Source organism: Rhincodon typus, chromosome 34 (assembly GCF_021869965.1).
Source record: "Rhincodon typus isolate 14 chromosome 34, sRhiTyp1.1, whole genome shotgun sequence".
NCBI lineage: Eukaryota > Metazoa > Chordata > Chondrichthyes > Orectolobiformes > Rhincodontidae > Rhincodon > Rhincodon typus.
In genome coordinates this window covers 24,489,925-24,502,505 of record NC_063365.1, presented here as the reverse complement: position 1 = coordinate 24,502,505, position 12,581 = coordinate 24,489,925, and the positions used below count along the sequence as shown (strand labels likewise).

Here is a 12,581-nt window from a genome sequence, read left to right as displayed (position 1 = left end):
GCTCCTCTGATGCTGCTTGGCCTGCTTGGCCTGCTCTATCCTCCTCTTGCTGTTTTCTTCGGCCCTGGAAGACCAATTGTTATGTCATTCAATTACTCCTGTCTTCCATGCTATCACAGACCTACCTTTTGTCCTTGTTCCACCAGCCCTTACTCAGAATCCATTACATCTCCAATTTGTCTCAGTTGTGATGGAAGTCATTGAACTGAAACACTGACTCTGTTGCCCTCTCCATAGATGCTGCCCAACCCAATGAGCATTTCTAGCATTTTCTGATTTTATTTTGGATTTCAGGATCCACATTATTCTGCTTTTTGTTTTGTTTTAACTTTTTGCATGGTGAGTTTATTTGAAATGACGAAAGGAAGACACTAACACGATTGCTGTGCAACATTACAGCATGACAAAGCTTCGTAAACTATTTCACAGATCCTGTTCCTCTTCCTGTTTGGAGGCAGCTTTCCATCCCCATAATTCCAATCACTGTTCTTTCTCCACGCTTCAACTAACCCACTCAGTCTACCCCTATACACCACAATACTTTTATTTCCAAACGACCTCCATTTACACATCACAAACTGATTTTGCTTCTCTTGACTTCTGTGGATGTTGACACCTTTTAGAACTTCAATACGTATGATAATAACTAAATCTTCTAAAACTTAGACTGAAAGCCTTGAGGGAAACTGGTGCTGATATAGAAGTGTTCAACTGAAAGGTCTGGAAATACGAGATTCTCAACTGACCAACCCAAATTCAATCAACCAATCAGAATAATAATGGATTATATCTTACATTTGAGCAATGTGAACACGAAACTTTTATATTTTTTATTCCTAATCTTCATCTCTTAGGACAACTTTCAGAAGTACTTACCTGATTCTGGTGTTGTGCTGAAGACTGGGTCAGGGGGCATCCAGATGACTGGACAAACAGGATTCGGAATCAGAAGTGGGTACACTCGCTATGGAATACATTCAAGGGGCACAGCACCAGCACCATATCCCAAACCTCAGCATCTAGCTGCTGTTTCTGGAATTACTGGGAAACATGGGAGCAGTCATGATCAAGTAGATGGAGGGAGCGGAGGGGCTGGAGGCCTTGAGGGTCATGGAGGTCAGGGTAAGTACCTGAATATGGTTGACCCTTTGAATACAAGTCAGGTTTATTAAAACTTGCTGGCTTTGCCTTGTCAACAAGGTGAATAAACCTCACGTGGGAAAGCTGATGCAATCTCTGAATGCTTTTTTCTTGGACAAACTCCGCTTTTCTAGGAGAAAGTAAATGGAAATAAAACTGCAGTTTGTGTATGTGTGAGGGGTGGAGAGAGAGTGTGTGTGTGTGCGTGCGTGTGTGTGTGTCGGGGGGGGAGAGAGAGAGAGAGAGAGAGTGTGTGTCTGTGCTTGAGAGACAATGTGTGTATGAGAGAGGATCTGTGCGTGCGTGTGTGTGTGTGTGTGTGTGTGACTGAGTGTGTGTGTATGTACACGTTATGTGAGTGTGTGTGTGAGAGTGTATAGTGTGGTGGGGTCACCTGTAGAGTGACATGAATCCAAGATCCCGGTTGAGGCTGTTCTCATTGGGACCGAACTTGGCTATCAGCCTCTGCTCGGCAACTCTGCGCTGTTTTGTATCCCGAAGTCCACCTTGGAAGATGTTTATCCGAAGATCAGAAGCTGAATGTCTTTGACCGCTGAAGTGTTCCCCCACTTGGAAGGAACATCACTGTCTGCCAATTGTTGCACAGTGTCCATTCATCCATTGTAATAGCATCTCCATGGTTTCGCCAATATACCATGCCTCGGGGTATCCTTGCCTGCAGTGTATGAGATATATAATGTTGGCTGCATCACATGGTGGGTGGTGTTCCCACGTGTGATGACAGTGTCCATGTCGAAGATTTGACATGTCTTGCATGACATGGTGCCATGTGCCATGACACGGTGGCCTTGTCCATCCCAGTCCAACACTGGCCCCTCCACATCGCGCATGCTGTTGGCAGCAGCACCGTCTCAGATGCTCTGATGCAGTGCACTAATCACTTTGCTCCAAAGTTTGAGGTTAGTCTGGGTGGAAAAAGGCAGAAGATTGGAAAGAATGGCCCTGGTGTTATTTTCATACCAGAGAATCACTTATAAAGTCCTGAAGGCTGCCGAAATCATGAAATGCCCATCTCAATTTTATAGAATCATACAGTACAGAAGAAGCACTTCAGCCCATTAGAATATATTACTATCTACACTAGTCCCACTTTCCAGAACTTGGCCCATATCCTTGAATGTTATGGCCCTTCTAGTACTCATCCAAGTACATTTTAAAGGATGTGAGGTTTCCTACCTCAACTACCCTTCCAGGCAGTGCATTCCAGACACCCACCACCCTCTGGGTGAAAAACATTTTTACTAAATTCCCTCCAAGCCTCTCCTTTTCACTTTATACCCTCTTTGTTACTGACCGTTCAACTAAGGGGAACAACTGCTTTCTATTCACCCTGCCTATGTCCTTCATAATTTTATACACCTCTATCAGGTTCCTCTTAAAACATCTCTGCTCCAAAGAAAACAATACAAGATTATTCAGTTTATTTTCATTGCTGAAATGCTCTAACCCAGGCAACATCCTGGTGAATCTCCTTTGCAAACCCTCCAATGCAATCACATTCTTCCTATAGTGCAGTGACCAGAACTGCACATAGTACTCCACCTGTGGCCTAACCAAAATTCTGTACAGCTCAAACATGACCTCCTTGCTGTCATAATCTATGTCCCTGATGCCTTCTTGGCTGCCCTATTAACTAATCCTGCCACCTTCAGGGATCTGTGGACAAGCATCCCAAGATCCCTCTGTTTCTCTGAGCTTCCTAGTGTCTTGTTGTTTGTGCATCTCAAGTTTCAAATTGAACAAGCCAAATTAGCAGTGAAACAGAATAATGAGAAGAAATCTGCTTTAATTGCAGACAGTTACCAGGATTACATTAAATATAAAGACCCCAACCACATTACCAGTGACCTGAATTCTTTTGTAGATCACATACCAAAATGGTTATCATTATGCTTGATTTAGGCTCTGAATACAGGTTTGACAATGTTAATTTTACAACCTTCCCATATGAATTTGGGCCATAACAAATGACTTTTAAATAAAATGCATTTCTACATTTTCCAAGACCTCAGACCATCCCAGAGTCAATGAAATATATTTGTTTGCAGTTAAGTAGTGGTGAGATAGAACAAATTTTCCAGAATGGCACCAATTTTTGACAGAAATTTCCTTGTTTGTTATTTGTAAATAACTCATGGGAAAGTAATTTTAAGCTTTCAACAAACTGATAATAAACATGAAGTAGATTGTATTAAAAAAAAACTTACTTGTGACATGTGCATTGCCAACAAGGTCATACTGGCAATTCAAAGCTGACTTGAAAAAGTGGCATTGGGAATTAGAGTTCGCTCAGGGTCTTGTTTCAAAGACATGAAAATGTTTCTCGGCAAACCTTGCATTGGAATCTACCCTCGACACATTGTAACAGGGAGAGAAAATCAACCCTCTTGGAAAAACGGCACTTCAGGTATAACCAATGGAATTGCACCTCAGGATCTTCAAAGAAGAGCAAAGCCTGTACTCATTGGAGTTTAGAAGAATGAGAGCAACCTTATTGAAACATATAAGATTCTTAGGGAACTTGACAAGGTAGGTGTGGATAGGTTGTTTCTCCTTGTGGGATAGTCCAGGGTCACCTCTGAAAAAAGAGATGGAGTTTAATTCAGACAAATGCGAGGTGATGCATTTTCTCTCAGAAGGTAAGAATTTATGTAATTTTTTAATCGCAGAGGGCTGTGGAAGTGGGGTTGTCAAGTGTGTTCAGGGCTGAGATAGATTTTCAATCAGTTGAGGAATCAAGGGTTCTGGGGAAAAGGCATAAAAGTGGAGTGGAGGATTATCAGATCAGCTATGATCTCATTGAATGGCAGTATAGACTCGATGGACTGTTGCTGGGCTTACTTCTGTGCCTACCTTTTATGGTCTTAAAAGTGAAGAAAATGGAAAATTATGATTCCACAATGTTTTTGAACTTCAAGAGTAATGAGATCAAACTACTTTCATAAGAAGTGAAACGCATCAATTGAAAAGAATTGCTGTTCCATCACTGGCTAATGTGCAAGAACTACACTAAATTGAATGAGGCCCAACAGGATACATCATACAATATGTGGGCAGAGAGGGATGAAGCTCCATTTGAGGCAGGAAACTCAATAAAGAATGGCAATAATATGAAAAATAAGGTTTCCCTGAGGCACTGGCCCAAAATGTATAGCAAGTGATTCTAGTTCATATATGTCATCAACAATGTTAATCTTTATCACTGCTTTCCAGTGAGCAGAATTAAATGAGTAATAATGCAGAAATGTTTTCACATTAATATTCATATCTGATGAGCCTCTCACCTTTGGTTTTGCTATTTTACAGGTGCAGCAGATGGTAAAAAAGGATCTGGAGGAGCTGGGAAAAAGCACATCACAATATTGAAAACCTATGTGTCACCTTGGGAACAGGCCATGGGCAACGACCCTGACCTGAAGGCAACCATGAGTTTACACATGCAATCTCCATCCAGCCCAACCAAGTTGCATTCTTATAAATCTTTCAACAGGTGAGGTTCCTGATGCCAAGTTAACAGAATGAGTTAGAATTCAACAGCAGGGATAATGTTCCTCCTCCCTCTAGAATCTTCTTGGTCTCATTGTGGTCTGCACTTTCCATATGCCAGGGGAGGCAATGGCCTAGTGGTATTATCGCTGGACTTTTAATCTGGGTTTGAATCCTGCCACGGCAAATGGTGGAATTTGAATTCAATAAATATCTGAAATTAAGAATCTAGCCATGAATCCATTGCTGATTGTCGGAAAAACCCGTCTGGTTCACTAATGTCCTATAGGGAAGGAAACTGCCATCCTTTCCTGGTCTGGCCTACATGTGACTCCAGACCCACAGCAATGTGGTTGACTCCCAACTGCCCTCTGGGCAATTAGGGATGGGCAATAAATGCTGCCTAAAAGCAACACCCTCATCCTGTAAATAAATAAAGGAAAAAAAAATCAGAAAGTGTACAGCTTCCAAATCTTACAGAAGATGTGTTTTTGTGTGTGTGTGTGTGTGTGTGTGTGTGTGTGTGTGTGTGTGTGTGTGTGTGTGTGTGTGTGTGTAGATAGTCTGGGTCACGGTGAGCTAATATATCAATGTCCTGAGTGTTACCATTGACCAAAAACTGAACTGAACTAGCAATATGAAAACTATGACTACAAGGGCAGGTCAGGGTCTAGGAATCCTGCAACAAGTAACTCAATGTCTGATTCCCCAAAGCTTGTCCACCATCTACAAGGTACAATCCTCCCTCCTTGCCTGGATGGGTGCAGCTCCAACAACAGCTCGAGAAGTTTGATGTGGTGCAGGACAAAGCAGCCCGCTTGATTGGCACCACATCCACAAATATTCTCTCCCTCCACCACCAGCCCACAATGGCAGCAGTATGTACCACCTACGAGATGCACTTTCTTAGACCGCGCCTTCCAACCCCATGACCAATGCCATCTACAAGGATAAGGGCAGCAGATACCAGGGAATGTCACCAAATGCAAATTCCACTCCAAGCAACACACCATTCTGACTTGGAAATACAGTGCCGTTCCTTTACTGTCTCTGGGTCAAAATCCTGGAACTGCCTCCAAAAAGCATTGTTACACATTATTACAATTAGTATTACATATTAGCATACCATCAAATGAATTGCAAAGTTTCATGAAGGCAGCTCAATATCACCTTATCAAGGGCAATTAGGGATTGACAATAATGACTGCTTAGCGAGTGAAGCCCACATTCTCTGAATATATAACTAAAAAGTCAGGTGATAATAACATTTCTTTGATTTTCTCAAAAACACCCACAAATGTTGCTTCTATGCACTATCTATTGTCTTGTGTAACAGCTGACATTGTGGTTTATTTAAGACAGCGAACTTGCTGACATGATTGACCATACCCATGAATCCCTGCAGCTCTGTCATATTTTGAAATCTCCTTGACTGGTCTTGTCCTCTGCTGATCAACTCTCACACCAAATACATCCACAACATGCATAAGGAATTTGACAGGTTTCTATAAGAATTCGCAGTTGTTACTGAGTCCTGCTTCTTGTAGGTGTTGTAGCACACCTCACACTCCAGTGCGTTCTTCTACGAGTGAATCTGTGTACTACGATATCTACATAGGACATACAACTCTATCCAGCCCTCTAGGATGCTTGACATTATCCTCTGGAAGAATTCTAGTGCTGAAGTGATACTAAAGCATAATGTTCCAATTGGTGAAAGGTTGTGAGCAAATTAAGACTCTTCATTGAGGGGTAGTTTCCCAAAAATCATGATTTGCATCTAGTTTCACGGAGATAGAACTCTTTCCTGACTTTGCATAGACCCCTTCACAGACAACATGCAATGAACTTTGCATTCAAGTACATTTTTCAGCTGAGAGAGATCTGGGCAGATATTGAGATCCATTGGGCTTTGGCACTGAGTCCATTCCAAGCACCAATATATTAGTTTGCTACAGGTGAAATAATCCCTTGCTTTAACATCGAGTCAATTTCTGGATGTAAACAGACATTGGCTTCATTTTGGCAAGTGGAGTGATGTTATGTACTATTTTCAGTTTTTCTAATCCTGTGCATTGCTGTGGAAATTCAGTTTCAATGTTTTTAGGTTGATCTTCTTTGCTTTTCAATTTCTCAACTTGGCAAATCAAATGCCATTTGGTACAGGAATAATTTTGGTTCGGTAGTGGAAAGTTTCAATTATTTTTCTCTTTCTGTATTGAAGGCTTGCATTCAGTTGCCCTCTGATATTCAGTTCTATACCTCCTGGTCCATATAGTTAAACTTTTCACCAACCACCATTTTCGATCAGAAAGAACCAAAGCTGCTGCACCTGTGTCCAACTTAAAGTTTGAATCTTAAAACAAATCTTGTTTCCCCTTCCGTGGATATCAGCCCTCAAGTATCTTCTGCTTGATTCCAACATCTTGTCAAGGAAATGCATCACGATATCATACAAATTTTCTATTTCATGGATCTTGTTATCTTTTGAGGTCTCCTCTTTTAGATTATTCTGTAAAACCTTCTTGCTGTGACTCATATCATAGAAGTGACATTTCTTGCATAAATGATACATTAGATCTTTGGTGAGATAATTTTCAGACCAGCACTTTTTCTGCAACATTGATCACAGTTACCTGAGGCTCCTCCTGCCAAACACCAATTCACCGCACCCTACACCCTCCCCACCAACCCCGAGACCCCCTATACCACTGTTTTTTCACAGCTCTTCTCTGCTTTTGATTGTAACATATTGCACTTGGTTAGTCATTTTTGGGACATGGTTCTCCCTACCACTCCAAATCACTGATCAATTTTTTTTCCTGCCCTCTGTTTGTCTTCTCATTGAATTGCCTTTAACTCATCTCTTGACTTCAAGTGGTCAGACAATACTTAACTAAGACACCAAAACAATAATGTCCCTGATTAGTTCTTTTAAGCTGCCTTAAGCTTTTAACAATTCTATGCAAGTCTGTAGAGATTGTTGATAAAAGTATCAATACTTCCATCTATCATTGGGAGAACTTGCTAAATTTTGTCCATATGATAATGTATTTTTTGCAGATTGAAGTAGGTATCTAGCTCTTTTATTACTTCTGTGCATGTAGTGTTGTTTTTATTAATTCTGTACCTGATGAGGATATTGTTTACACAGCCATCCATTGCAGACAAGAGTGAAAAGGTAATGTTGCCACATTCTTACCAGACCATTGGAGTGCTCTCTCATCAAAGAGAGACAACTGGTGGTAGTTTAACCTGAGGGTCACCATGACCCAGCTAAGGGGAGAGATTGAGAAGGAGTGTTGTTCATGGTAACTTCAGCCAGTGCAGGAATGGAAAGCATGTTGTTGGCTTCATTCTGAATCACAAAACGACATTCAATCAACTGAGCTAAACCAACCCCCAACTGTGTACTGACCTGCTCACTGTTTGGCTTCGCAACAAGGCCTGGTGCAGTGCAATTCAGGCACGTATCTGCTTGTCTGAATCTGCAACACGATCAAAGCTTTTTGATAATGACTAACTCACAACCTGTTTATATTGCCTCTATAGATTCATGTGTCATTCTCTTTACTTGCTTTCACACCTCTTTTTGTGTTATCTGCAAACTTGGCGATAGTCAAATCCCACACTTAAGTCACTGGGGAAGAGTACAAGGCAAAAAAGTAGTGCCTCAGGAGAAGTCTGCATGTTCACAGGAAAAGATATGGGGCAAGATCAAAAAGAACTGAGAATCAAATCGTGAAACAAGTGGATGGTTTCCTTCTCTTCCATTCCCTTTGTTTATCCTTTACAAGGTAATGATGGGGTGGCATCTTGAATTGCTTCAATCCTTGAGGTGTAAGGATCCCCCCAGTTCTGTTAAGAATGGAGTTCCAGGATTTTGACCTTGCGACAGTAAAGGGACAGTGATATAGTTTCAAGTCAGGATGGTGTGTGGCTTGGAAGAAATCTTGCAGAAGGCAGTGCTTACATGCATCTGTTGTCCATGTCTTTCCAGATTGGAGAGATGGTGCATTTTGGAACTGCTGTCAAAGACTTTGTGAGTTGTTGTAGTGCACCTTGTTGACAGAACACACTGATGCCACTGTGTATCAGTGGTAGAGGGAGTGAATGTGTAAGGTGGTGGATGAGCTACTTTGTCTTGGATAGTGTCAAGTTTCTTGACTGTTGTTGGAGCTGCATTCATCCAGTCAAGTGGAGAGAAATCCATCACACTTCTAACTTGTTGATGGTGGACAGGCTTTGGGGAGTCAAGAGGTGAATTCCCTGCCACAATTTTTCAGCCTCTTATTTTTGAAATGCAACCTGGGAATGTATGTTTGTGTGACTTCTATTACTGCTAACATCAAGGGAGTTCATTTTGTGTAGCTTGCTAATGTTTACTGACAATTAGAAAATGTTTATGTCACAACTTTTGTTGTTTACCACTTATCAAATAGCTGTGTGAAATACCCAGTCTGTAACAGTTGTGTTTTCTAGGCTAGCTGACCAGTACCTTGCTTGCCCATTCAACTGGAGGGCATTTTTTTTTTATTAAAGGCTCAAAGTAACCAGCCTGGACATTACAATTTCCAAAAATCTTTAAAATGACTGTCACAATACATCAGTTTTACATGCAAATATCCCAAAGGCAGTGAGAATTGCAATATTCATAACCCTCAGTCTCTGGCAACTGTATGTGACCTGATTAGTTTCCTTAAATTAGACTGTTGCTCTGTGACTTGATACGGCCATGTCATTAGATACAGCAGCTTAGCTCTGAAATCACTGCCTACATTCTTCCAGCTGCCTTATTAAAGAAACTGCATCTTTCCTGGAGAAGGACATACTTCCAAATAAATCTGAGCTACAATTCAGATTAAACATAAAAATCTTCACAAATGACAGCATCTTGAGAAATTGTGGGCATTAGGTGCTATGAATATTTAACTTCCATTAACAAATTTTAAAATCTAGCCCTTTTCAAAACCAGTTGGATGGTATGTCACTTAAAATCAGGAGTGTACAGCACTAGCATTCCACCAACTGCTATATACTCGTGTTAATGCTCCACACAAGCGTCCTCCTACCTGTCTTCACCTAATCCTATCAGCATTTTTGCTCATTATTTCTTCACTGATTGTCATTGCATAAATTCAAAGGCAGAGTTTTGTATTTGGTGTACACAACAGTGGGAAACCGATGGCATCCTTCCAAGAAGGGTGAAAGAGACTGGTTCTGCCTTCTAAAGTGTCATCCTGTATTATAATTTAAAGCTGAACTTGTGTTTAAAATTGTTTTCAGAACTGCCATGCCGTACGGAGGGTTTGAAAAGGCAGCCAAACTGATGACTTTTCAGCTCCCGGAATTTGATACAGCTCCTCCAGAACCCGAGCCTGTGGTCATATTTCACCAAGACATCAGCTGCCGGCCAAACTTTAACAGGACCCCACTGGGCTGGACTCCAATGAGCACAGATTCTTTGGTTAACCTTGGAATAGATCTCGAGTTCAACGCTGAAACTGATGACCTGTAGAAGGCATGAACAAGTGGCTTAAAGTCACTTGTTTGGCCTTAGCTCAGGAGCACTTTGAACAGATTGCATTAGAAGTGACATTTGGCTAGAATCATCAGTGTATCATTACATAGTCTTTAAAAGTTAATGGCTTCTCAAGACCTCTTCCCTCCTCCATTATTAACATATTTTGTTACTTTATTCAAATACTGATCTATAACAGGTTTCAGGTTCCTGTGACAGTTGTGGTTCACATTGGTTAAGTACGATTAAACAAAACAAAATATGACGGAGATACGTTTTTTGCCTTTGATGCCTCTAAGACAGTAATGTTATCATGCAACTATTTTCTAAACAAAATAAAAGATAACAGAAAAACATTGACTATATTTAGTTCTGTATGTGAAACACGGCATGAGTCTGTAAATGCTTGTTCACATATCTGTATTTGATGCTCTGAATCTCGTCCACCACCCAGGAAATAGCTCTCCTAGTTTAATACCAATAGCAGCAAGATTAATTTATATGGTACCCTAAATATAGTAAAACATCAGAGGGTGCTCAGTAGGATCATTATCAATCAGAATTTGACACCAAAAGCAACATGAGGAGATGTTGGGGAAGGTGACCAAAAGCTTGGTCAATGAGTTTGGTTTTAAGGAGCATTTTAAAGGAAGAAAATGAGGCAGAGAAGGAAATCTGGTGCCAAGGGCTATGCCTGGGTAGAAGGATTAAAATTAGGGATGGTAAGGAAGCCAGAATTGAAGAAATACAGATTTATTTCTTTTTCCTTATTCTTTCATGGGCTTAAATGTCGCTGACCAGGCCAGCATTTAATTTGCCCGTAAATGCATGGCATGCTCAGCCATTTCAGAGGCTAGTTAAGAGGTAACCACATTGCTGTGGGTCCGGAGTCACATATAGGCCAGACCAGGTAAGGACAGCAGATTTCCATCCCTAAAGAACATTAATAAACCAGATGATATAGCAAGAACTGCAGATGCTGGAGTCAGAGATGACAAAGTGTGGAACTGGAGGAATATAGCAGGCCAGGCCTTTCTGAAGAAGGGTCCCGACCTGAACTGTCAGCTTTCCTGTTCCTCTAATGCTACCTGGCCTGCTGTGTTCCTCTAACTCCACACTTTGTTGTCTATATTAATAAACCAGATTTTGTTTTATAACAATCAATGGTCACCATCGTTGAAAGTAGCTTTGCATTCCAGACTTACTAACTGAACTTAAATTCCACTAGTGGGATTTGAACCTAGGTCCCTAAAACGTTAACATGTGCCTCGGGATTACTAGGCCAGTGACATTACCACAGCACCATCATCTCCCCTTCTTATGTTGGAGGGTTGTCGAGCTGGAAGTGGTTACAGAGTTAGGTATGGCCAAAACTGATTTGAAAACAAGGATAACGATTTTAAAAACAAGGCATTTCTGAACAAGAAGCCACCATAGATCAACGATAATGAATGATGAGTAAATGACTTTAGTGCCAATTATGATCTGAATAGCAGAGGTCTGGATAACCTCAAGTTAATCTTAAGAATAGAAAATGGAAGGTCAGCCAGGAGAACATTGGAATAGTCAATCTCAAAGCTTTCAGTCACAAAGGAGCTGAGGCAGGGGAGTTGGGTGACCTTAGCGAGTTGGAAATAAATGGTCTTATGAATATTGTGCAGCTATGTCATATTGTGAAACACTAAATCTGTGTCGGTCAACTGAAATCACCGATTAGCGTCAGTTTTTTATTTACTCGATCATGGGGTGTGGGCGTTGCCGGTGATGCTAGCATTTATTGCCCATCCCTAATCACCCAGAGAGCAGTTAAGAGTTAACCACATTGCTGTGGGTCTGGACTCACATGCAGTCCAGTCCAGACCAGGTAGGGACAACAGTTTCCTTCCCTCAAGGACATTAGTGTGGCTACAGTGGCACTGTCTTATCCATATGTGCTGTTTTACTAGAAAAAGCCCCTCACACATTAACTGAGCAAACATCCACTACCACTCATTAAAGCACTAAAGACTCAATAAAACAACAGCACATTGTCATATTTATATAAGCATGCAATCATGATCACAGGTTGAATACTATTGGTTTTTACTTGTTTCATACTTGTTTAATAGAAATGCAGTTAGCAATAATACCGTTCATCGGTAATACTCTCTTGACCCTGATCAGAAGTTACGGATTGAAGTCCATCTCTGAAATTTAAAAGTATCATCTCAACTATGGCCTCAGCATAGCTCAGGGGGAATGTTAAATTGCCTGGGGTGCCATTTTTCAAATGAGATGTTAAACTGAGTTCCTGGAGGCCTGTTCAGATCTAAGATCCATGGTTCTTTTAGGAACAAGAAAACAGGGTTCCCCAATCAATCCATTCATCTTTCAATCGACTCCAGTAAAACAGCTTGGGGGGAAGGAGGTTGTC

The 12,581-nt window shown here is 41.1% G+C and overlaps 1 protein-coding gene across 1 annotated transcript in view; it reads left to right on the top strand.

Moving 5' to 3' along the window:
* LOC109930122 (myozenin-1) overlaps positions 1–10,165 on the top strand; it is a 16,118-nt gene extending 5,953 nt beyond the window's left edge. The window contains exons 3-5 of the mRNA XM_020529663.1: positions 855–1,122; positions 4,468–4,651; positions 9,934–10,165. Coding sequence (XP_020385252.1) covers positions 855–1,122; positions 4,468–4,651; positions 9,934–10,165 — 684 coding nt within the window. The remainder of the gene's footprint in view (positions 1–854; positions 1,123–4,467; positions 4,652–9,933) is intronic.
* Positions 10,166–12,581: the final 2,416 nt, after the last annotated feature.